The sequence below is a fragment of the Limanda limanda genome, chromosome 11, assembly GCF_963576545.1.
Source record: "Limanda limanda chromosome 11, fLimLim1.1, whole genome shotgun sequence".
In the NCBI taxonomy this organism is placed as follows: Eukaryota; Metazoa; Chordata; class Actinopteri; order Pleuronectiformes; family Pleuronectidae; genus Limanda; species Limanda limanda.
In genome coordinates, this window is record NC_083646.1 from 26735549 (window position 1) to 26761740 (window position 26192).

A 26192-nucleotide genomic window follows, 5' to 3' on the forward strand; every position below is an offset into this window, starting at 1 on the left:
TGCCGGCACTTTCCTGTGAACGATGATGGAACAAGAAGTTGTCACCTCATTCTTCTCAGTATTTACTAAACAAGAAAAAACACTCAGAGTGCTACAGGAGGAATGAAACATTAAATAATATTAATTGCTTAAACTCCCACTCCTTTCCCCACATTATGCAACCAACCTTTATTGTTGTGTATGTGTCAGTCAGCTTGTTTTTTGATATACACTGGTGTATATTAAATGTAATGGAGCAGTTACATAAGGTGTACAACAACCTGTTTCCCCATGTGTTTAGTGTCTATAAACAAAATGGTAAGAGCTGTTACTCTCAGTCTAATAGTGATTAGTCTAACCGGAAATTATTCCAAATATTCTGTTGTTCGCTGCAATTCAAATAAGCGAAAATTATCGATATTTTTTTATTTCAGCTTCACAAATATGAATCGTTACTAATTTTCTTGGTTCTAATGGTCAAAGTTTGACATTACATGTCATTTAGCTGACGCTTCTGTCCAAAGCAACTTACATTTTTAGTACACTCAACATTTATGAGGGGCCATTTAGGGGTTCAGTATCTTGCCAAGGACACTTGGCAGATGGGGAAGAGTGGGGATTGGACCGGCAACCTTCTTGTTGGAGAGCGCCCACTCTACCACCTTGGCCACACCGCCACCGGCTTATCTTTCACTTTTACTCTTTTTACTTTACTATGTTATATGTTATAAATAATGACTTCATTTATTCTAGAAATAAGAGATTAATCTATAAAGAAAATTATTATTAGTTGCAGTCTGATCACTAACAGTATATGCAACATCTGTTGTCTGCAGTCTTTGTGCGTTTTGGATCCACTTGGGCCGATTTAATCCTGAAATAAACCCACAAACAAACTAGAAGATTAAGATCTCTCTCTCTAAATATATAATGCTGTTTGTTTTTTTATTTGACATCTCGTCAAAAGCAAAGTGCCATCTCCTGCGGCGACACCCCTCTCCCCCCCTCCCCCCAAACAACAAACAGTGCAGCTGACCACTGTTTAAAGTCTAAAGCATCATTCAGCTTCAATCTCCCAAGCCACTGATTGAAATCAATAACCTCACTTGGGGCTCGAGCCCTAGTCGATCCCGCTAAGGTGCAGGGCTGGCGGCGTACACCACATGCAGCCAGAGAGAAAGCAGGCCTCAGGCAGAGACAAGGTAGACATGGGAGAGAGGGAGGGAGAAGGAGGGAGCACATGAGACCGGAGTATAGGAGAGCTACATTGAACAGTGTCAGGGCCTCAGGGCCTTCTGGGATGCTGATAAAGTACCTGGACATTTTTATAGACAAACTACTTATTTCTGTCCTCATATCGCTTGGGAAGACTGATAACTTTATATTCCTCTCAGGCAGAGGAATGAAAAGAAGGGGGGGTCCTTTCAAGAGTTTAATTGATCAAACTGTAGCCACAAGGTTTTTTTTTTCTAGAGATAAAAGGGACTAGCACTTTCCCCTGTACAATACTGAGATCTTTTAGAAAGCAGACCCAATGAAAAAGGAGAATGTAACTCATTATGCAAAGTCATTATAGGCCTCTGACTACACTCCTTAAAGCAGGGGAGCTAATGGTGCAATTGTATCGTACAGGATTTCCAGAGGTCAAACTACCAGTTGTAGGAGAATGTCCACATTATTACAGCAGGCAAACTTACAGGTCAAACTTAAACACTGTGACCATTGTATGTGTCGTAACAAAAGTAAAATATAATTGTATCACTGCTCAATGGGCATTTTGGAAGAGCTTGAGGGTCATATATATGGGTAAGGGTACCTTTTAACAATAAACAGAAGAGAAATTTGTATTCTCACCAGAGTATGAAATTGGTCTTGGGCAAAGCAATAGACACAGTAAAAACGATAATCGTGTCCCAATATTTAAAAAAAATAAATAAATCCATCCATAACACAACCAAACAGTGTGAACAAGTTCTTGATATTGCTCAGAAATGCTGTATATTAATGCTTGGAACCATTTTCTCAGAAAGCTGCTAAAAACAGAGCAAAGATGTGCTGGTGCACGAACTTTAAAACCTTTAGACAGAGCTAGACTCGCTGTTCGCCTGTGTTTCCAGCCTTTATTCTCAGCTAAGTTAAAAACAAAGTGTCACATTTTTCCTTTGAGATTTTTTTCTATTATTGACCATCCACTGATTTTTGTTTAACTGATTTTTTAGTGGCTGTTCTTTTAGCCAATATCTCCTATGTTTGGAATAGCCAGGTTGCTATACATGACTGAGATATATGCTAGACGTAAGTGTCCTTGAGCAAGACAAGAATCCAATATGAGCGGCTATTCTGTAGATATTTACCACCAGCATTGTTCTGGGTCTGGGGTTAGAGGCTAAAGAAATTGCCACAGTACAATAGCCAGTAAAAGTCTCTATACGTCTTGACACAAGGACACAGATGTTTTCAGTTATTCTGGACCTACTTGTTTTTTCACACATACAAGGGCAGGTCAGTCAATCACAAATAGAAAACAACTGTGTTTCTTTGAGCACTCTGGAGGTAAAGAAACCTCTACCTGCCAAGATGGGGTAGCTTTTCAAACAAAGACAGCTCAGCTGTAGGTCTCTAGCTGAAAGATTGGTGCCTAGTGTGTTGAGTTACAGGGTTTCCAGGTAAGTTATAGACACAAGCTCCTTTGATGTTTGCACTGATGTTGTAAAGACACGTACACACTTATTTTGCACAGCTATCCTTGTTATGACACTCCATTCACTTCCATTCATTGTGTACAGCCAAGCCCAAACTTTATCCCAAACCTTTACTATAACCAATGCATGCCTAACCCCAACCTTAACATAACGACAGCTCATATCTGACCCATAAACTTAAGGACCCTCGAAATTGAGTTTAGCCTCATTAGGACCAGGCTTGGTTTCCATGAGGTTTACAAGGTCAGTGTTTATGAGAGTTAACAAAAACAAGTACACAATACAGATGGGTTAAAGTTTAAAAATATATATTTGTTTTTAAACTATTTAATTCTCTATTAGACAGTGTTATTTGTTGAAATATTGTTTATATGTTTCACTTGTGTGGTACACGTTTGTCTGTTTCATGGCTCCACAGGAAACACAGACATAACATAAACATAATAATATTAGAAGTGGTAACACCAGGCCCTGGTTTTGTGCATGCTGGTTGACTGGCATTCTTTTTAATCTTTAATGAGAAAAATGACTATTTTCTGCATAGCTCACCAAATAACAACCTGCTAGTCAAGCAGACATGGGAGACATGGGAGACACCTGTGTGTGTGTGTGTGTGTGTGTGTGTGTGTGTGTGTGTGTGTGTGTGTGTGTGTGTGTGTGTGTGTGTGTGTGTGTGTGTGTGTGTGTGTGTGTGTGTATGTGTGTGTGTGTGTGTGTGTGTGTGTGTGCGTGCGTGTGCGTGCGTTTGTGTGTGTGTGTGTGTGTGTGTGTGTGTGTGTGTGTGTGTGTGTGTGTGTTTTCTGTACATGTCTGTAAGTGATGGTTACAACATGTTCTCCTTTACAAACAGTCCAAGTTTATCAGGGAGCCTAAAACATGCACAAGCTGGTTATTAACATGATCAAGTCACAGCATAAGCAGGACATCTTCTAACATGCTTCATGGGGATAATAAGGTGATGGTCTGAATCTAGTTTACAGTCATCAAAGTCTATTCCTGGGTCTTAAAATATGTTTCTTCCACAGACATGGAAATCCAACCTGCTCCAGAGCATCAAGACTTTAAAACGAGACTACATGTGAGGGAGAGGGGAGGGGGGTGAACAGGTTCAAATCCCACTCCCATCATACAGTGCCTGGACAGGATAGACTGGGTTTGTTGTAGCGTAGGAACAGGAAAAAAGAGCACTTACCTCTCTCATCCAGACAACAGAGCTTCCTCCCAGACGAGTAGCCTCCTGTTGAGAGCAGAGCAGGAAGTCGGTGCATTGTAAAGAGTGAAAACCTCCGATGCGTCCATTTTTATCATCTCCACCGACTCCCGGTGATAAAACGTGCAAATGAGGGCTTGCTAAAAAAAAAAATGCCCTCCGCTTCTATCGGTGCATCTCCACACTGGACGTGCAGAAATAACGACGTGTACGTCTCAAAAACGAGCACATCCACGGTGTGTGGCGGAAGAGGGGGATTTTGTAAAGATGAGAGAATGCATTAGAATGCAAGAAATGCTGTGATGGCGAGAGGGACTGTTGGGAGAGACAGATCTGCATATGGAAATCAGGGTGAACGTGGATTAAACTCTGCTTAAACCGCTGCGTCACTTTGTGTTTGTGCGGAAACACCCTGCAGAGACACCGAGGGGACAAGTGTCTGGAGCCGAGGACATGGGACAGGTGCTCCGTGTGGAAGTGTTATAGCCTGGGAGGTGTGTGATAATATAATTCACACATAATGCCCTGGTCTCCTCACCAGTGTTTCTACTTTCTCTTACTTTTGGTGAAAATAAACTAAATATGGGTTGTTTTTGGTCTTTAAAATTAGTTTTAACCTGTGGAGGAAAAACAATTGAACGCTAAATCGAAATTATGAGATTAAAAAGTATTAATTATGAGATAGCAAATCGAAATATGAGATTGTAAACCATGATTATGAGATAATGTCATGTTCATGAGCTAGTAATTCATAAGAGTGAAGAAGTGGAAGATATGAGATGGCAAAGTGAAATTATGAGACTGTACTTAGATACTAATTAGTTGTTTGAAATATTAAATTGGTATTTTGAAATACTAAATTGGTAATTTGTGATATTAAGTCATTATTTAGAGATATTAAGTCATTATTTTTGAGTTAGACTTGTCATTATAATGATTTACAATATAAATGGGTTCCCATACTTTAGTTCACATGAGGGGGGTAACAGTGTGGAGCAAATTAAGTATAAGACACTTTCATACATGGAGAGATAAAGACGAAACAACAAAGTTTAACACCAAAACCATAGCGACTCCCAACGCGACGGAGGAAGTTCGCAGCAGTGACTAATCTTGTTCTGAGTCGGTCAGCACAACGTGACCACGCCCTCTCCGAAACTTCCCACCACTCACAGGACACGCTGCAAGTTTGCGCATGCGCGACGTCAACGCGCGGGAGAGAGCAAAAACCTAAACAATGGCGCCATGATAGCTGTGTGCTTTCTTCCTGCTCATGTACACAGTTAGGGAACAGAAAGCCGCATCTCACAAGACGCCACGACAAGGTTCGTCAATGTAGTAGTAACGTTTGTGTTTCTGCAGTCGATGCGGTGTTGAGTTTAAATAGAACAGTTTGACTTTACTAACGAGGAGTACGTTTATTAGTGAAGAGTTCTAACAACAGAGCCATCATGTACATACTCAACCACCACAGGTGAAGAGATACGGTGTAATTACTGCCAAGTCCTACAAGCTGTAGATAAACTACACTTAATTCTCGCCAGTTCAGTTATATTATCTCAGATTGTGGTTTAAGATCGCTGGTGTTGTAGACTGGTTTTGAGTGTGGCTGCGCAATCAAACAATATCACATACAACCACAATTGTCGCAAAATGACTTTCAACGAATATCGATGTATTGTTTATGTATCGTACAGGTGCAGTGAGGAGGTAATGCACATAACTGATCAAATACTCCGCTATGTGTCTCACTGTGGGGAAATTTACAGCAGCAAAAAGAGAATAGTGAAATAAGTAAGTAAACATATAAGGAGCTGTACAAATATGTACAATGTAAACAAAATCCAACAGTGTGGCGGTATTACACATATAATATCAAGCTCAGATCTGTAAAATATTGCCGTTTGTCATTCTCTGCTCATGAAGATACGTTTATAACCACAACCCTCATTCAGTAGCTATGATCAATCTTTAAACTTATATGACATAATAATGTGACGTTTAACCAGATAACTATCCATGTTGACTGATATGCAGGTTTTTAGCAAAGAGACGTACCTCTCCAGAAGTGAAAACATATAGTGACCCATACACCGTCAGCTGAGTAATCACAGTGGTGATTTTTTGACTTGTGATTTTGTGTAATATGTTGTTATATATCTTGTATTATGTGATATGCACTGGGGTATTCAATGGGTAAATTTTTTCTTTCAATATAAACTTACCAGACACCCAAAACGCCACAGTAATACTGGGTAGTTCCTCTCTTTGCTCTTAAATCTTCCTCAGTTGGAAGTGATTCCACAAAACGTTTAGATTCTGCTGAATGCTTGAACACAACTGCATGACATAGTCTCTGCAGGGACATTCATGCTGACAATCTCCTGTTGGAGATACATTCCACTTGTGTTCTGTTGTATTCAGATAGTGATAGTGTCTGGGGGGGTCACTGAGGTTCAATGAACTCAATGCTATGTTCATGAAACCAGTTTGAGGCCTTGTGACATGGAGCATCATCTGAAGATGGTAAACTGTGGCCATAAAGAGATGCACATCGTCAGCAAGAGTCACTTCTTTTTTGTGGAAAAATCTTGTAATATCTCAGCACGGTGTTCTTTTGTCATTATAGGTGATGTTGAATCTGCTCTGACCACATGGCGGACGACTTCAGTCAATCCCTCACCCCACCAGTGTCCCCCTTTGCAGCAGACAGCCTATGTGAGCTGACTCCCTCTCAGCCACCATGCTTCTGCTGCTCTGAAACAAAGGACGACCCTACTGGAGCTCTCTCCACAGAGGGATTTGCTGCTAGAGGTTCACTGAAGCGGTACAGTCACTGTCAATTCATCAAAATCACACACACAAAATCTGTTAGATAATCATTTATCTGAGTAACTTAAAAGACTCAGGACCTTAAGTAGCTGAATGGTTTTGCTGGAAACAGACTGCTTTGTTTTTTTCTATTCACACATCAGTTTTCAATACTAATAATTAAATTCTGCTGTGCACCTTTTGTTATTTGGTGGCAGCGAAGAAGAAAATACTGTAAATTAAGTGTTAACTGATGTGAGCGCCTCCTCTCTATAGGCTGCTGTTGCATCTCGACCCTGCCCCTGCAGAGTATGAGACAGACACGGTGGAGATTTTTGGCTTCCCCTGGGTAACGGAGACTGCACTGGTAGAATCTACAAAGGTTCTCTTTGGTCTGTTCAGGTAAGATGCAACAAATAGAGTCCAGTTTGTCTTTAAAATCACAAAGTTGGAAAGTGAATTAATGTTGCTTTCAGCATCCTGATTGGCAGGTCCTTTATGGAGGCAGCCATGTGCTGAGTGATCTAATTTGTGTTTAAATGTGTTAAGTATGGTTCATTCATGCTCATTTCAGTTGTCCTGTTTGCTCTTTGCTCCATTTCAGACAAAAGGTTTACAGGTTGGAGACCTTGGTACAGTCCAGCTCACATGACTTTGGTAAGCTTGCATATATAAAGAGTATTTGTGATTTCAGGCTCAATCTATAATCAGGCCATGATTTATAATGTGAACATTCTATTCATAGTTAGCCATTGTTGGCCCACATTAACATACATTTTATGTCTGTTAGGAGACTTAGTTATGTTAGAGAACCAATGTGTATTGGCTCAAGTAATGTCTGTAGTGCTGCATACAGGTTTCAAGTATCAGGTGCTGAAAGTGAATATTACCATCAGACATCACGATGACTGAAATGTGGGTTTAACCACTTTAAATTGATTGGCAGTTGATCTGTGCAACAGTTTTTTAGAGAAGAAGTCTGACTAGCCAAGGGGCACTCCATGTGTTAGGCCCACCACTCGGGACTGGCAGGTCAGAGCAGGTTCAAATACAGTATGAAATGAAATTGTATCACCGAATAATATTCAGTATTTAAAAGTGTGTGTTTTCCACCTTGTATGCGTTGTATGTCTATATGGACAACTGACTGACTAATACTGTGCTTTTCTTGAGCTAACTTACTTCATTGATTTCGCGTCACATACAAATTATGACTAAAGCCCTCAACATTGTCATGTGTTTTAGGTCAAGCAGGCAACCTCCACTATGAAGCAGGAGACCTCAGACAACAGTGTGTTTCATTTCTCCAGTTTGTCAAAGTCTTTGTGCACAGGTAACTCTTTTTATTTAATGCCAGAGCTGTTGGAAATGTTTTAACTAAATACCTGTTATAATATCTTGTGTTCAGCTGCTCTTTTAATTTTACGTGCATCTCTGTTTGTATCTGCTCAGATATGTGGAACCTATCAGCTCCATGGATGCGTGTCCATCCCACCCGTACGAGCAACTGGAAGCCCAGCTCCCCTCTGCTCTTCTGGAGGAGCTGTTTGGCATCACGCTCCTCATAGGACGTCTCAAAGACCTGCCTGCCAATGTTCAGAGTGCCTTCACTATACAGAACCCTGGAAAGGTATAACTAAGTTACACCTAAAGTAGATTACCCTGCAAAGATCTAACTCTAGTGCCTGCACTTACAAAGCATTTAATTAGGCAAGTATATGTAAAGCATTTGCTACATCAGGTTATACTATAAAGGACATAGAAGTGCCGGTACAACAAAAGTGCAAATGGCAAAGGCTTTACTGAGCAAGGGAAATAATGTAGTAACCGATTTTGAGGAATGGCTCAAATGACATGAGTTTGTTTTTTATTACCACATCCCTGATTATTTTTCCTTTTACATTGAACTTAATTCTCTGCATTCCTCCACAGATTTTTCCTCCCTCGTGGCATTTGCTACACCTTCATCTCGACATCCACTGGTCTATCCTGGAGATCCTTCACATGCTTGGTTACAAGATGCAAGGTATATATGTCTGGTCCCTGCATCCTGCATCAGAATACACAGACAGCAATCTCTAAATGATGTGGTTTAGGTGTAGAATAGTTAGTCATCGTCATGGAAGCTTTTTGCAGTTTTAACTGTTTGTTTCCTCAGGCCAGGTTGTGTATGCCCACCAGTTTGTGAACCTGACAGGAGAGAACCTGACTGATTCCAGTCTGTTTGAAGAACACCTGTGCAGTCTGCTGTGTGACCTCACTGGTCTGGCCATAGGCAAATACAACAAGGTGGGCGGCTACTGTTGAGATTTATATGTGGAATTTCTGGCTTATTTGTAGCTGTAACTATAACTGATACTGATGTCATTACAGTATATAGTCACTAATCAGTGATGGGAACTGCATAAAGAAAACATAATATACCAGAAATATTTGGAGCTGCTGTTGGGAACCTACTGTGTTAAAGATATAATATGTAACAAATCTTCATTGAAATGTCTTAAAACAACTAGACCAATGTCAGCGTTTCCAAAATAATTATTAAATCTATTCCTTTAACTTAGGTGTATTTGCACACGTACAAACTCTCTTATGGGCAACACATTCCCAGTGACAGGTCCACAGAATAAAGAGGGAAAGATAAGCTCTCATGTAAGAGAAAGAACTGCATTACAAGCCTCAACTGCAGCTGAAACTACGAGGTCTGACTGTCGTCGTGGACAGTAAAAACATTATGGACCATAGCGCTAGTACTTGGTTTCACAATAGTGCGAGCCAGCACACAAAAAATACTAAATGAGTTATCTCGTGTTATTATTAGAAGTGTCACACAAATTTGGCTCAATAGGAAACTGGCAGGACAAAATAGAATTTTAGTGAAGAAAATAAATACAACCTTTGTTATATATTTTATTGAATTATTTTTTTGACTAACAATATTCGAACCCAGAGAAATCCAAAATTGTATTCAATATGACATTTTATTTCGGTCACCTTTTTAATTGCGTCATATTTGCTTTACCTGTGGCTTTGCTTGTCTCTGGTATAACTCCTGGGGCAAATTACGTATGAGGAAAGAAAAATACCCTGCTAACTAGTTAGCCATTAAGCAAGTCATGCGTTTGTATTAATCGCTTGTAATGGATCGCAATTATTCATTGCCGTTTGCTTTGAGTCGCGTCAGGTAGATGTTCATTGGCAATAGTAAGAAAACAACTCCCATGATCCCACGCTGCTTCACAATGTCATCACACTAGGTCTGTTGATTGTTTTGATCGAGAGACCTATAGCGACCAAAGTTACATACATTGAAAAGGATCCTTCTGATTTCTAGGTAAGGCCTACAGAGGCGCTGTGCAGTCATCACTACCTTTGCTCCTGCACCAAAGAACTGTGGGTGCTACTCATGCATCTGCTGGAATACAGGAAGAGAGTGTTGCACACACAGGTAATGGAAATGCATGCATGTTCAAAGTCACAATATAAATTTGAATTGTATTGCATTGTCCATTCTAAATGAACCAACGTGTATTTCCTGTTATCCTTCTAGTCTTTTTGGAGCTACATGAACTTGTTGCTGAGGCCTCTGGTGTCAGGGAAGCCTGCAACAGAACAGTTCAGGGGGCTCCCCACTCACTGCAAAGACCCTCTGGGATTCACATGGTGGCTGGTCACTCATTTAGCAATGTTAGGCCAGTACAGTCGGAACGGGACCATCCAGCATGAGGTAAGACGTGTATAACTATATTTTTATCTGCAGATTTTACACTACATAAGCCCTAGGGGTTAATATAAGAGTTTATCAGAAGGTTACTACTGAAGAGTATTGAATGATTTCAACCCGTAAACCCCCTTAAAATTCAGTTTGAACCATAATGTAATTACACATGTTTACTAGGGATGGGGGGGGGAAATCGATTCAGTTACAAATCGCGATTCTTGTGAATGACGATTTTTTTTTTAAAACATATATATTGGTTTATAGGGGGGGGGGGGGATATATGGGGGGGGGGCAACATCACCCCAGAGCATGTTGACCAGCTCTTGTTTTTGCACAAAAATCTAAACATACCCAAGCACTAGCATTGCATCGCCTACATGCAAACAACAATAGCCTACTTTTTGTTTATTTCAAAGTTTATATTTTAAGTAAACTTTTATTCATTCTATTTAATTTACCTTTTATTTATTGTTTAAAAGTAGCCTAAGTTTCTTAATCTGTCAGTTTGTGTGCAGTTGACAGGGGCTATACAATAATAGGGCACATTTTTATTTATTTTCTCTATTGGCTGCCCGGCAGTCATTAATATGTTAATATTTGAAATAAAACTTGTAAAATTTGACTGTTGTATTTGAAGGTATGATTCAACATTTTTCCATGGTCCAGTATTTAAAAAAAAAAATAACCAAAAGAAATCCCAGGAAATCGTAATATCGAATCGCAATACTTACAGAATCGCAATACACACAGAATCGCAATACATATCATATCGCCACCTAAGTATTGTGATAGTATCGTATCGGGAGGTCCCTGCCGATTCCCGTCCCTAATGTTTACTTCATCTAGTTACTCCAGGTTGTCTGAGACAAAATAGAATAAATTATCCTCATGTTCAGAGTTGTATGTTTCAAGACATTTTACAACTCGACAGAGCCGCTTCTTCAGGTGTAAAATCAGTCAAAGACACTTTAATAACAAATAACAAAAGGTACCAAAACTAGAAACAATAGCTCACATTTCTTATTTATTCAGAGATTTAGAGAAACAATTATTGATTTAAGTTTAATGTTTTTAAATATCCAATTTTATTGTCTCCCACAGAAACATCTGGGTGATAACTGGGCTTTTGTGGAAGAACTGCTCAAGTTAACTTGTAATCCCAAGGTCAGCACTGCCTTCAGTTAAACTACCTTTTCAGATTTGTTGTCCTTTTTTATACTTCATTTGAAGTTTTTTATTATATTAATCATCATGTGTATGTCTGTGCTTGTACCAACAGGGAGGCCTTGCAGAGGAGCAGGTTAGGATGCATGTCCACTGTTGTCTCAGTGTCTGTCTCCTGTGGGAACCAAGCACCAGTGCCGTCTCCACACTTTGGGACTATTACAGCAAGAATCTGGTAAGGTTATGCCTTTTGAGGAATTAAGTTCAAGTCCACTTTTATTGCTGTTTATCCTCATATACAGCTGAACAAAATGTTGTTTCTCATGGCCCAAAGTTAAAAAATAGTTCAATGAAACATATCAACATGACACACAACATAGGAACAGAACAAGACTACGAAAGTGGGTGTTACATGGGAAGCCTGGTGATGGAGATGCTGTTGCTCACACTTATGTAAACATGAAAAGAAGCCATGATTGGCAGAATAAATAATAAATAAAAACTAGATTAAAACCAGCAGATAGAAAAGAAACAGTTGTCATCAATGTAGTCTCCATATGGCTACTGTGAGTAAGTATTGAATATAAAATTAATGCACATACAGATGGTTTAATTGTCACTGTGCCACGACTATAAAAACAAACGGTATATACGTAGTTAACATAATAGTGTGTATATATATATTTAAAAATATGAATAATTGTAAAAAGGCAATAGTAGAAATAGAACTGATAATAAAAATAAACAATAATAAGCATAAATGTTGTGAGCATGTGATGGAATAATATCGGGAACAAAGTTGTACAAATTTGATATATTAGTTCATATTAAGCTACATAGAACATGGGCTCCAAATTTTGTAATGATGGTATATCCTTACTTTCTTTGTCACAGGTCACAGGTTATTTCTCAACTCTGATCTTTCACATTTGTATTATGAGTTGCATCATGTTTGTGGATTTTTTATTAATTATTTCATTCACACACTAAATAATTATTTTTCATGTCACTATAAAGTATGCTCATGCAATTGAGCAGGAGATTTTACTTTAAGTTAATACCATGGCCTGTATATCATATTATTTCCCTCTACTTCAGAGCGCTTCATTCACTGTGCCCTGGCTGGGGATGTCTGGCCTGGGCACTCTGTGCAAGACGCCCCTGGCTCTGCTGGAGCAGGCCCGCAGCTGCTCCTCCCCCTCTCCCCTCCATTCTCCGGGACACACCCAGCTCTACCGCTCAGCCAACTCCTTCCACATCTTCCTTCGAATGTTGGCCCTGTGCCTTGCCCAGGACAGGGCTGGCGGAGTCCCACAGAGACAGATCAAAGGGAGGTAAGGATGGAGAGAAGTCTGGGAGTCTTTGTAGTTCGTGCTTGTCTGCACTCGCTTCCACCATGAAAAATAACCAGCCAGACAACTCACCACCATACACATACAGGGTTTTGAAGAGACAACCTGCAGTGGATGCTGTGAGAAAGGGTTACTAATCAATGCTAGACTTCTTAGGATAAATTATACCCTTTATCTTTCGAGTGTGTGTGTTGTGCTTCATGTTGTGGGGACCTTAATCTGTTTTTACAGTCACATTATGGGGACAAAAGCAAGTCCTCATAACATAAATTATTAAATATTAAATGTTAGGTTAGGGTAAGGGTTAGGCAAGTATTTACTATGGTTAAGGTTAGAGTGAGTCTCCAGGAAAATAATCAATTTAATTGTGTGTGTGTCTGTGTGTGTGTCTTTGTGGGTGTGTGTTTGCACACTATCATGCTTCTCAGTCTTGTTTGTGTGGGTGCCAGGTGCACCACAGTCTCCCAGTACGTCTTTGATATTTACTCAGGCCCCCCAGTGGAGCAGGTGTCTCAGGAGCCAACCACCTGCTCTTCATTACAGACCGGAGCCAAGGAGCCTCCTACTGATGCACACACACACACTGTGCACCTGCTCCCTAGAGTAGTGACATGGTTTCAGAGTGTGTTGGATGGAGTAAGAGTGAGTGTAAAGTAAGGAAAAGAGCGATGAAAGATCACAGGTTGATATGTACATCAGAATCGAGTGCTGGATCATCCTATATCCCAGGCCGGCTGGGCGCCAAAGAGCAGCAGCCATAGATAAATCCGCCTAATGACTTCCCTCTGTCTGGAATGTGCTCAGTAGCACTGCAGACACGAGGGCTAATTAGCTAACGAGCGTGGCGGTTAATTCGCCTTAACGAAGCTGTGTTGGTTTCCAACACGGATAGAGAGGGGAGCTTTGGTGGGGTGGAAAGCAGGCTGGCATAAGCCAGAATGGGCTGGGACGGATCCAAAAAGCCCCCCTCCACTATTCACCAAAAACTATAACCGCTGCCGCCGCCTCCCCCCTGAAGGCGTGAGGTTTGCTGACTGTATCACTACAGCGTTTCAGGCACCGTTCCCACTCCTGGCCTGGCTCTGTGGGACACCCGCGACAACCGCATTAATGGGATCGACTTTGAGCATGTTGATCTCCAACGCAGGGAGTTAGGAGCATCTGCTCGCCTCCGGAAAGAAAGCTGTCCAGAATAAACAAACAGACATGCAGGTTGGGGGAACACAGAAACCCCCCCCCCCCCCCCCTCTGCTGCCTCCCAGTATGCTGCTTATATGCCTGTTACATATTACTCATTCATCTATTTAAATCTCCCTCCCCTCACACTCTGACTGCATGCTTGGCCATCTTCTCATTTTGTAGTCCTCTGTGGGTGTAACATGTCTGATTTTGGTGTTAACCTGGTCTTTCTCAATTCCTCCCTGGTTTTGCTCCAAGCTTTTATATCATTCATACTTCTTACCCCGAGCTTGTATCTGGATGCTCACTGTTTGTGTTTTGACCCAAGCAGCAGCTGTACTCACCTGTGTGGGCTGTTTCTGTGTTTGGGAGGTGGGATGGAGAAGGGGTGGCTCCAGCCTTGTGTGTTTTCCTGCCAGCGAGGAAGCTCAATGTGTGTGTGTGGTTTTATTGATCTCTCTCTGGTGTTGCAGTAAATTGGTTTGGCTGTAGAGAGAGGGACCAAGCGCCTACTGCTGTGTGTCTGAGTGTCTCTGACATTTAACATGATCTTTAAAGACATTTCTCCACAGTGCCTGCAGGATCTAACAGCGTGCTGGGTGGTTCTCTATTCTTCCTCCATCTCTTGCTTTTCCTTTCTCTCCCAAACACACCAATACACACACACACACACACACACACAGCCCAGCCCTGCCTCTCCCCTGGAGCTCAGAGGGTGATGGAGGCAGGTAATGCATGGTGGGGGTAGACAGTTCTGTGAGTCAGTATTTAAAGTCAGGGGTTTCAGTAGAACAAATCACCTCTGACTAGTTGGTCGGGGGAATAGAATTAGCCGACCCTGTTTTAACAACTTTTGTTTGTTCTCCCCTCCATTCTTCTCTATATTTCCAGGATTTACTCCAAGTTCTCCTCAAAGAAAATGCAGGAGTTGTCAGAGGCCGGCCTCATGAACTTCCTCTTGTTGTTTCTGGTGGTTGCCCGACAGATAGAGCTGGAGGACGTGGCCAGCAGAGCCTGTGAGTTGCTCGGCTTCCTTCCAGCCAGCTGCCCCCCTGGACACCGTACCCTTGTCTGGCGAGGACAGCTATCACTGCTGTTGTTGTTCCAGGTAGGTTTGATAATCAGAAAATATATAACTTAGTTGTTGAACTGCAAAGTTTGAAGGTTTTTTAATCTACATTATATGATCTGTGTTCAAGGAGAGGGGTCTGGATGTTGGTGCCCAGGCTAGTTGGCTAGCTTCCTCCTTTAATGAGACAGCCAAAGAGTTCTACAATAAGACCACAGAGGTCTCCCGCCGACTTGCCCTCTGGGGGCCACTTGGGTCCTATCTGGATGGCGTGTCCGAGGTGTTTGAGACGAGCACCAGTCTCAGCCTATCAGAGGAGAAGCTGCTTAACGAAGGGTTTGATTGGTTGCTGCCCGCTTGCCGCCAGACAGAGCTGAATTCTGCCTTGGGCTTTCTGCAGATTGTCCTCGCCCAGCTCAGGTGAGACAGCTGGCATAAATATGCATCAGCTACCAGGTATCTCATACCTTTCCTCATTTTCTCAATTATTTTTCCTCTCACTAAACTCCATTTCCTCACAGATGGTAGACACATTCCGACAAATGTTTTCTGGCCGAGGCCGAGCTAAGCTTCCATAAGAATCTGATAAGTGGCCACAGCAGACGAGAACGATTTCTTCTACTCAACTCAACCCAGTCCAGACTGGCCTCTCATACTGACAAAAGGTGGATTGTGCTGTCAGCTAAAATGAGTGTCCGTAAAGACCTTACGTTGAGTTGAGGCCTCTGCTTGTCTCAGGAGGCCTACTGGCCTCCAGGTCACCCTCACCAGGTGCTGCTGGAGCCCTGAGTAGAGTTACAGGCCCAAGAGACCCTGCATGGACCCTCCTGTGGTCCTCAGGACGGCAGTATAATGCTGCGGGCCTATTGAGAAACTGTGGTCAGCAGGGCGTCATGACAGGTTCAGCTGTAGGACACAGGTGTTGGTTACATGAACGACCCCAGCAGAGGGTCAGTTAGCTGCAGCTGACACCGTGTCTGTGTATGTGTGGAGGTAGAGATGGGAAAAGAGGTGATGGTAAAAAAAAGTCAGGTGAGACTGTAAGCTTATGAAGTGAGAAATGGTGTGTGATCTTTTGGTGCACTGTAGACTCATCTGAGTCTAATATTAAAGAGCTGAGTGTCACCTTGCATGCTTGCCTTGGATTTAGCAATAAGCCTTTGCTCTCCAATGAACTATAATCATGGCAAGTGGTGCAGTGTAAACTAAGGACAAAAGCACGCACATTAAGGGAAACATTCTCTAAATCCATAAATGTAACACAAAAACATTACAATAAGGAAAACACACTAAAGCACTTAAACAAAGGGGAGCTGCTACACCAGTAGTGCTCCGAGACACCAGGGTGAATCATGGGCTTGATTTGGATAGGCAGCAAGACAAAGTTCCTGGTGCTGCTGCTGGATGCAACACTGATGAGAGCAGAGACAGTTAACTTAAATAGTAAAGGTACATGAAAATTGTGCTCCATAATTCTGGAGTGAGTTATAGAGTGTCACATCACTAAGAGCAACACATTTCACATTGTAGAGCCATTATTCACACATTTTTGATACCCAGCCTACTGAGTACATATTCCTGGCTTTTCTGCACATGTTTTTAATGCCCCTACATATACAGTATGTATATATATATATATGTATATATATGTGGAGTGTTAGTAAGCAATGAGTGTATTACTGCCGCCACAGCTTAAATCTTGCACTATTTACAAATGGTGCTAACACACTAGACTAAGGACATTGTAGAGTCAGTGTTACCAAGCCCCTCTCCCTGTTTCATGTTGGTATATGATTGCTTTAATTCTCTAGCATTTACATTCCACCCTCTCTTGCCTGCACATACAAACCCACAGACCTGCCCACAAACCAAAAGTGAAACACTAACCCAAGTGTACACCTCTCTTATTTCTCCATTAACAGAAGCGGTATTAACACTGTATCTGGATAGCTCTGCTAATTCCCAAACTTCCCATCTCAGATCTTGGGGTTGGAGGGCACACATTTGCACATTAATGGCCAAGGAGAGGGAGAGAAGAAGAGAACTCCCACAGGCGCTCTGTGTTAAGGCCTGGACCGCACTGACCCATTTAACCAAATAAAGAAAAATACCGTGCTCTCCCTTTCCAATCCGTCCCACCGAATTAAATATAATTCTTTGGCCTGGTGATTCTCGGTATGTCTTTGTGATTAATTCCTTTTCTGTGACACAATTAATGGGTAATTATGTAGCCTGGCAAATTTAACCTAAGCATCATTATGTCTATTAAGAGCTGTGTGGAATCTGCACACATTAAGAGAATTATTCTAGCTCTGGCCGAGACAGTGGAGGGTCCAAACAATCATTCTTGATAGCCATTACCATGGAGCTGAGGCGAGAGACCAGTGCCAGGCATAATTCCTCAGTTTGATTCCTTCCCATGACCCTCTGCTGTGGGAGGGTGTGGGTGGTGCTGTTTTCTGAGGGGCTCTGACATTGGAACACCCTGTTGGATCGGTTTTCACAAAAAACAATTAATCCCCATGTCTTTGATTGGATAAAACACAAGCCTCCCTGTTTAGTGTTTTCCTTTGGTGAGCATTAAGAAATTTTGCCAGATGTGGAGCCTTTATTGTCAAAGACTAGAGTTCCTACTGTTTGGTGTGTTATGAACAATTTAGCAACAATTACACCTACTCATTGCCATACTGACGCATGGATCATTTTAACGAGAACGTGGGCAGTTCAAGTTCAAATTGTGTGTGTGTTTTTGGTGCGTCCCTGTCTGTCTTTCATTATTGGGACACTGTGTGTCTGCGTGTTCGATGCAGTTGGGGGAAGGGTTAAACGGGAGCCCTACTGGTGTGTTGGTGTTGTGTGTCTGCGTTTGTGTGTACACGCTGTAAGAAGCCGCAGTGAGGAGGATTAAGTGGGGTCTCTGACGATGTCTTGTACAATAAGGGTTGATGGGTGTGAAAGGCCCATTCCGCAGTAGTAACGAGGCTAATGAATTCAGACTCTAATCGATTGTCTCAGCTCTCTCTGGATAAGATGCAACCTTGCTGGAAGGGAAGGCACCGTGTGAAGGTGTGTGTGTGTATGTACCACAGCAGGATAAGAGAGTGCGTGGTTGAGGATGGGATTGAAAGGGGGGGTTTTGCTAGTTCCTCTGTCCTTTCCTCCTTCCCAGCACACCGCAAACCCTGTATCCCCACACCCCCGTCTGGGCGACTGAGGAGGACAGGAGGATCATCTCCAGTCTAAATGAGATTACAGCTCCTTCAGCTGCTTATCTGGGCTAATGCCAGCCACTGTGGGGCTGCTGTAGCGGCTGGGGCCAGGGCCAGGGATGAGCCAGAAGAGCCAAAGTATAGTCTGTGTACAGGGGATCAGCATTAGGCTCCACTCTATGGCTATAATATCCTCCTCTCCTTCCCCACCTCTACTTCCATCCAGCTTTGCTCCACACTGCAGCGCACCGCCGCACCAGTAATCCCCCAGGAGAGAAGAGAGGGAAAACACATGAAGAAGTGGTGAAAGAAGGAAACGGGAGAGCAAAAGGATTTGAGAGAATAGAGGGTGGAGTTTGGGGGGGGCGTGAGTCTTGTACACAAGAGGGAGCACTGTGTTTGGATTTTGCATGGGTTAGATTTGTTTATCTGCTTTCTTTGTGTGCGTGTGCGTCTCTCCGTGTCTCCTTCCAGACGGGTCCACGAGCGCAGTGTCCAGCCAGCACCCACCTTCGCCTGGGCTCCCCCTACCACCAGTGTGGAGAAAGAGCGCCACCTAGCTGTAGCATCAGCTCTCTGGTTGCACTTCTTCCCCTTCCTGCGCAGCCTACGCCTCTCACAGACCCCTCCAGCACAGCTGGCAGATACTGCTGCAGGTCAGTGACGCCCACTGGGAGTAAAAGAGACACCGAGAAGAGGGAAGAGAAGGCTGAGAGAACCAGGTGGAGGAGAGCAGAAAGAGTTTTGGACAATAATTTGATGGATGATACTTCCGCCATTTTACATTAACACATAGAATTTGAAAAGCAGTTTGTCAGAGAGAAGGTCGTTAGTAGTTAGGAGGATAAGATGATTATTGGGATTTAAAGATTCAGAAAAAATCAAAGGTTTCTAGGAAAAAAGTCAGGACACATGCTCTGCACACTGCACCTTCATCATGAACCCATCGACTTTCTATTAATTCACACAAAATGAATCTCCAACAGGATTCACCCTGCTTGCATTTGATTTGCCCAGCTCTGCCCCCCAAGATCTTCAGCCCAACCCAGTCCAGTCCATCATGCAATGCTTTGGCTGGGACGACATGGTTCACCCACTTCTAGTGACTCGCTACCTTCCCCATCTGCTCCAAAACAGGTACAGTTACCCTCTCGTGTTTGCCGCATTTGACCTTACCTCAATCACAATGAACCTTTACCTCATCACTGTGGAAAAACCTCAGGTAAGTCCAGATGCTTTCAGATTTGCCCTCAAGTTTTCCTGATACTTTCCAGAGTAGCTGTATGTGAGATTTTCCTTTTCCAGCACGCCCCCTTAAAATGTCGGGAAAATGTCCAAATCGTGTCATTGTGACTATTGAGCAGAAGAACCCTAAATATTCACAGTGAACAAATAGGATTGTTGATGAAGTGTCTAATACGAAACACACGCAAAACTGGAAGAATACAAATATCTCAGGATGAAAAAAAAGGTGCCAAACACGAAGACGCTGACAGAGAGAGATTTGAGACCTAACATAAATGTTCCATATGTTAAAGGCCAACTTGGTCCAGACACATTTTTACAGACATTTTACAGAATTCGTGTCTGAAAACAGCTTCAAATGATATGATGTGCTACCGTGTATCTGTCAGCTATCACGCTTCATCATAATGCACAGAGCTTCTGGGAAGAATACAATTAATAAATAAGTCAGTGAGCATCCTTGGTGTTGTGAAAATAGATTTTAATGAAAAAATTGCACCTATGCCTCCAAACTGATTAAAAATAGGGAATGGATCTTCAAAATTTGACTCAAGGGTACCAAACACTGTGACGATCTCAACCTCAGAGGTCCCGCTCAGACAGGGCCACGTGATATTAAGGTGCTGCGTCTGAATATAAAGGCAGAACAAGGAAGCTGTTTGCACATCTTGTCCTTCCCTAAAGTTTGAGCTGTTACCAATGTGGGATTTATTAAATTTATGTGAAAATTTAATTAAGTGGTACAACACCTGAGATAGAAATTTTCACCACCTTGTTTCCTTCTAGACTCATCATTAAAAAGTGTAAGACAGAAGAAAAGTGATGGAAAGAGGATTTTATGTGTTTCACAGACATGTGTATTCAAGTGTTCATGTATTTCTTAATAAAACAATGTGAAATTCTGCTAGAACTCAGAAAATGACCTCAGCATGTTGAGGCATTATCCCACATCCTTCACCTGCGTCCTTGTTCATCCATCGGTTTCCTCTCACCTACTGAAAGCATGATATTTCTTTATATGTTAATCATCAGTTCACACCGCTTATGCTCAATGATTTCCGTCTCTGTCTTTTCCAGTGAGCTGGTGTCATCACTAAGCGGTGACTCTGGTGCCGGTGTGTCGGGTTCGGCACAAAGCCTGTCGGTGAGGGCCTGGTTCAGATGTGTTCTACAGCAGCACCTTCACAAGAACCCAGATGGGTCTGACAGCAGAACAGGTAATGGTACCAAATGGATGATAAATCTTCATCCTCCAATGTGATAAATAACAACCCAGTGTACACATATAGCACCAATCATTGATTAACATAATATCACAAGTTGTATTTTATACTTTTTGAGGGAAGATGGGTAATGTCAGTGGATGTTAGTGAAATATGTTTACCCAAGTTTTTTCATTATGGGTAATTGACTTTAGACTTTCAGCCTTTTTTTTTTATTTTACACTTTATTGTCTCCCAGGGGAAATTAGTTTTCACAGCCAGTTTAGCACAGATTAACACGAGCGGACACATTTCAACCCAGGCAACCCACAAGTAGGGCAGTACAACACATGAAACAAACCATAAACCCTTGTCACATTCTCTGAGACTGTGTAGTTTGTGCTGCTCTGGCAGAGGGGACAAAGCTCCTGCTAAATTAGGCCCTTCTCCATTTATGAGTTCGATAACCCTCACCCTATAAACAGGAGAGTAGGTGATATTAATTAATCAAGCCTTATCCTGAACCTCAGGAAATCCTGAAAAACTCAAACATATTCTCCAATTTATCCCAAAATGATAATATTTCAAAAGACATATAAAATACATTGTCATTTCATCATGAGTGTTTGTGCCCACGTTTTCCCAGGCCGCGCTGTGGAGGAGCAGTTGTGTGAACTGACACGGCTCGTGCTGAGGCTTCCTGAAGTGGACAGTCTTCTGCAGAGAGCTGAACTCCAGCCCACAGCCACCAGACTGGAGTCCAATCCAGCCCTGGAGATGTTTGTCAAGGTAACTCTTGCTCCCAGCTGACAAATACACTGATATTTTTGTGATATGAGCACAAGTCATCCTTTGTCTTTGTATATTTATAGTGACAAGAAATAGTCTTGCTGTGGGAGACATTGTCAGCTGCAGCATAACTGACAGGCAATGCTTGTATGTCCCTGAGATGTAGCACTTTCCTTATTTTGTATAAGACACACTGTCCACAGCATATCTAAGTAAAAATAAATGTGTACTGTATGTGTTGTATTGATTTGCATAGCATTGTCTCATCTGGTCTCTTATTTGGGACCCACAATACACATGCAAATGTTTCTTTGAATGTCCTTCTTATCTGCTTTGTCGTGATGTCAGGCTGTGGGCTGTGTGTACAGCGGACTGCAGACTCTGCCTGAGCGTTCAGCCATGGTGACTAGAGCCTTGGACTACATGGGAGACATCCTGAAACACATTAAACCTTCTCTGGTCAGCAAGAACCAAGAGGGACTGCAGCTGGCCTACTGGGCTGTTGGTAAGTGTACCGCTCACACACCTCACACACACACATTTTGTGGAGGTTCTTTGTGTCTTGGATTTTACAGTGTAATCCCCTTCTCAGGCAGGGGGACTTATTACAGTTGTGAATATCTCACCATTATTGTCTCTGATCTTTGTGATTCAGGCTGCATAGTGAAGCATTGGAGCCCCCTGCTGGCCACATCAAAAGCCCAGCAGCTGCTGTTCCGTATCGTGGATGGGCTGCTGCTTCCCCACAACCTCACCCAGCAGGATAAAGCTCTCAGGGACAGCCTGCCGATGTATCTACAGGTCAGGGAAAAACATTTTTTACAGCAAAACACAAACACACAGCACGCCTAAAGGCATCCGGTGTCATGAAAGACAACTGATACCCTTATCCCAACCCTTTCATCTCTCATCCGTCTGTAATATGCTCAGAGGTTTCCATTCGGACATTTTTAATTTATTCCCCTGCAGGGTTTGTCTGTGGCCTCCAGTGTGTCTCAGTCGCAGGGTGCCTACCTGAAGCAGCAGCTCCGTTCTGTTACCCGCAGATATCTGGATCATTTCCTTCCTGCCTCACCTTCCATAGGCATCATTGCCAACCACCCGGTGCTTCTGAGTTCCTGCGAGGCCAATTCAATCTCCCGGGGGCCAGTGCTGAGGAAGATCATCCTGGAGGTGCTCTGGTAGGTCTCTAGAACTGGAATGTGATTTCCCTGTAATTTCCAGGTTGCATATTCAATACGTCTCCAGTCCAGCAAATCAATGTATGTATAAGAGTGATGGAAATAGAAGATTATCTTATCATCACCTGCATTAACATTCTTGTCGATGTGGTTTCTTGCCCTTCACAATGTTTTTATATAAATATATTTTTAAACTATGCAAATCATCTTCACAACTTGAAACTCTGAAAAGTGTCTCTGGTTCTACAGTGAGAGCTTCCTGCAGTTCAAAGGTTACGCTCCTCCACCTCGTCTTGCGTCTGCCCTGATGTTTCTGTTAGAGCTTCTGAGACGAAATAGAGACTCAGACCCCGCCCTCCTCACGTTGCCCCTCCCCTCTCTGCTGCGCTGTGTGATGCTGGTCAACGAACCGCAGGGTAAGAGATGTGTACACACACAAACAATCTGAAAACATAGAATAACTGTACTTGTTTCCCAGTGGCAGAAACAAATAATAGGGATCCTGCACACGCCACCAGGGACCACTCAGGAGTGGGCATCTGGCATTTAGAGAAGCCCCCCCCATCCTCTCTTTCCCCTTGGCTCTGTCACACACACTGTTTGAACCGCATGTTGCATAAATGCATATACATATGATGTGATTAGATACATTTGACACATAAATGCCTATTATTCTGAAAAATGCTCACATGTTCATAGACATTAAACTCTTCAAATGCTAATTTTTCATGAAAATAAATCCATTAATTCTTGAGAAAGTCACAAACATTTTGAAAAACACCCTGTCTCACATGTTCCACCCCCTTTATTGAATCTGCTCAAAAAAGTTCTTCCTTGGCTCTTACACCACCCTGCCAACAGTTCAACAAACAGAGAGCAATGAAAACACTAGGATGTCACTCAGTAGAGCTCAAACCTCCTCAAGGCCCAACAGTTTCCTCATTTGGATCCGCACCAAAATGTAAACACTCATCGATACCAACCCCCTAAATGCTTCTGAATCTTTCATCAACATTCACACATTATTCTCTGAGAATTAAACAAAATGTTGGAAAACATTGGGCAAGATTGTTCTTCCCTCCCCAATACCACATCCTTCCACCAGGTTTGGTGGTCGTCCATTCAGTAGTTTTTGCGTAGTTATGCTAATAAGCAAATGCTGATTAACACATAACCTCTTCGGTAGAGGGAATAACCTGAAGTTTTCTGTGATGTGGTGATGACTCAAGTTTCTAAGATCAAATATTTTGAAAATCTTCAAAAATCATTTTTTTACTTGTGAATTTACTTCACTTACATGTGATTGTGTTTATCAGTGAAATGTTGAAAACCCTGATGTCAATGCCTAAAACATTTTGACAAGTGCTAATTTAAGGCATAAATGACACCGTAAACAACATTCAGTGTGAATAGTGATCAGTGAAGGGCTTTTTAATGACATCAGTGTGTGTTGTTTCTGTGCAGTGAGGAAGATAAGCACAGACGCTTTACAGCTTGTGGTGGAGCGATGTGCTGCAGCATCTACCGAGGGACCATGTGACCAGATCATCACTGTCTTACGGTAAATTACAATAATACAGAGAACATAGTGGGCTGCAATAAATATCTATACTTGTATGTGTTGCTCAAAGGAAGCAACAATAAGGTGTTTATTTAGTCTCAAAGTCTGCACAGCTGTGGTTCCTGAGAGGACAGCAAACTCGCCCTTTTGCACTTGCAACCGCTCAACACCGCCCGACAATTGCTCGCTCATTAAGTTGAATGTTAAAGTTCTGGAGGCGGGGACGTCCCCTGCCCATCTCTGATCTTCTAACCCCATTACCCTTCATTTTTCTCTACTAATTGTTAAATTTGGGAGTCATATAAACCACTGCTGTCGACACAAAAAGTGTATGTTACAGACGATTTACTTGTCTTAAGGTCATTATAAACGTGTCTGGCTTAAGGTTCCTCTTTTATTCTCCAACTCCAACATTTCCCCCGACATATTTTTAATGATTCTGCCACCAAGAAGGGGTTAGAAGATAGGAGAGAGGCTGGGGACTGCAGTGTTCAAAGTGACCGATCAAAGGAGGGGAACAGCAGCCACTGTCCCCACCTCTCAAAGTCGTCAGGCGGTGTGGACTGTAAGGAAGAGCGACTTGCTGCTCATCTCAGCCTCGTTTGCGGGACTGCACTAGTGCATGTGGAGCAGAAACGCTCACTCATGAGTGTGCCTTTCACTCGTGGACACTGTTCTGTGTGCTTGCAGGGCAGAAATGCTCCCTTGCAAGTGTTTTGCACATTCCAACCTGTTCTGTACTCCATGGCTTGACTGTCTGTGTCATCCCGATACTGCCAGGTCATTTGTGGAGGAGAATGAGGGAGTCTATGACCGGCAGGTGTACAGCACCCTGGAGACAGTGGCTGTTTTAGATCCCTCTGTGGTCCAAGCTCTCATTCCCAACCTTTCTCTCAGTCTGAGAAACACCGAGCACAAGAGAGGCCTGGGAAAGAACATCGCCTTGAGGTGAGCCACTGCATGAATCATATATCCTGGAGGCCATGTGGACAGGATTCATCGCCTGAAACTATTTATAACTTGTCTAGACAGTGTACCGCTGCTCTGTACTGAATTAGAATCATTATATAGCTGTGTGCTGTATTGGATTTATCCGCTAACATGACTCTCTGTGTAACAGGACTGCGTACAGGAAGTTGCTGTCGCTCCTTGGGGAGAGTGGGCAGGTTGAAATGAGCAGTTTGGAAGTTGCCTGAAAAAAGTCCAAGACCTGGCACCAGCTCCAAGAAGGTTACTGAGCAGAGTATCTTACAACATGTAAGAGCATCTCATTACTGTGATAATTACAACTCAAACTACTGATGAAGTAAAACAGCACATGTGATACATTTACAATGTTTCATGAGTTGTGGACCAAGTGGACTTTGACAGCTCCTGTATCTTACATCACCAGCTTGTATATATGTATGTATTGTAAAGAACTTGCAGCTCTGTTATTAACTGAATAAAATGTGACAATATATATCAATGTGCTCACAACTGTCGATATACCTTTTTTATATCCCGTCGTATAGTTAGAGGAGTTAGCAACGTGAGCATTGAAGCGAGAGGCTGTTTATGCTTGTGCCGTAAAGTGCTGGATCTGTTTCTGCTCGCTTGGCACTGTGAATTACAGATTTGATGACATTCGTGGGCGGGCCCAGAGTTCAGCAGCAAAAAAGAGGAAGAAAAAAACAAAGTGAGCGAGCACAGGAAAGTACTGTTTGTTACAGTTCTCTCTCGCCTTTCAAAGTCGCAGCAATCTCTTGCAATCCGACTTTAGTTTACACCTAATCACATGAAGTCTCACTTTTGTCTGCCACAATCACCAAGTCCCAT

General features: G+C 42.5%; 1 protein-coding gene across 1 annotated transcript; it reads left to right on the forward strand.

Annotated features, from left to right (window-relative positions):
• The first annotated feature begins 6545 nt into the window (after nucleotides 1–6545).
• On the forward strand, nucleotides 6546–25824 carry mms22l (MMS22-like, DNA repair protein). Its single transcript, XM_061081903.1, has 25 exons — nucleotides 6546–6718; nucleotides 6979–7104; nucleotides 7307–7359; nucleotides 7948–8035; nucleotides 8155–8332; nucleotides 8635–8728; nucleotides 8861–8991; nucleotides 10037–10150; nucleotides 10253–10429; nucleotides 11525–11587; nucleotides 11703–11822; nucleotides 12686–12921; nucleotides 15010–15226; nucleotides 15318–15607; nucleotides 18871–19052; nucleotides 19383–19533; nucleotides 20719–20858; nucleotides 21490–21632; nucleotides 21981–22137; nucleotides 22288–22433; nucleotides 22602–22813; nucleotides 23063–23229; nucleotides 24278–24374; nucleotides 25155–25322; nucleotides 25495–25824. Exons 1-25 carry the CDS (start codon nucleotides 6546–6548, stop codon nucleotides 25568–25570), a joined length of 3699 nt encoding a protein of 1232 aa, XP_060937886.1. The 3' UTR covers nucleotides 25571–25824.
• Nucleotides 25825–26192: the final 368 nt, after the last annotated feature.

Coding starts and splice junctions, on each gene's coding strand:
- mms22l (XM_061081903.1), top strand. CDS start 6,546: ATGGCGGACGACTTCAGTCAATCCCTCACCCCACCAGTGTCCCCCTTT. Junction 11,588..11,702: donor AGTTAACTTGTAATCCCAAG/GTCAGCACTGCC, acceptor TTGTACCAACAG/GGAGGCCTTGCAGAGGAGCA. Junction 22,434..22,601: donor GCCTGCCGATGTATCTACAG/GTCAGGGAAAAA, acceptor ATTCCCCTGCAG/GGTTTGTCTGTGGCCTCCAG.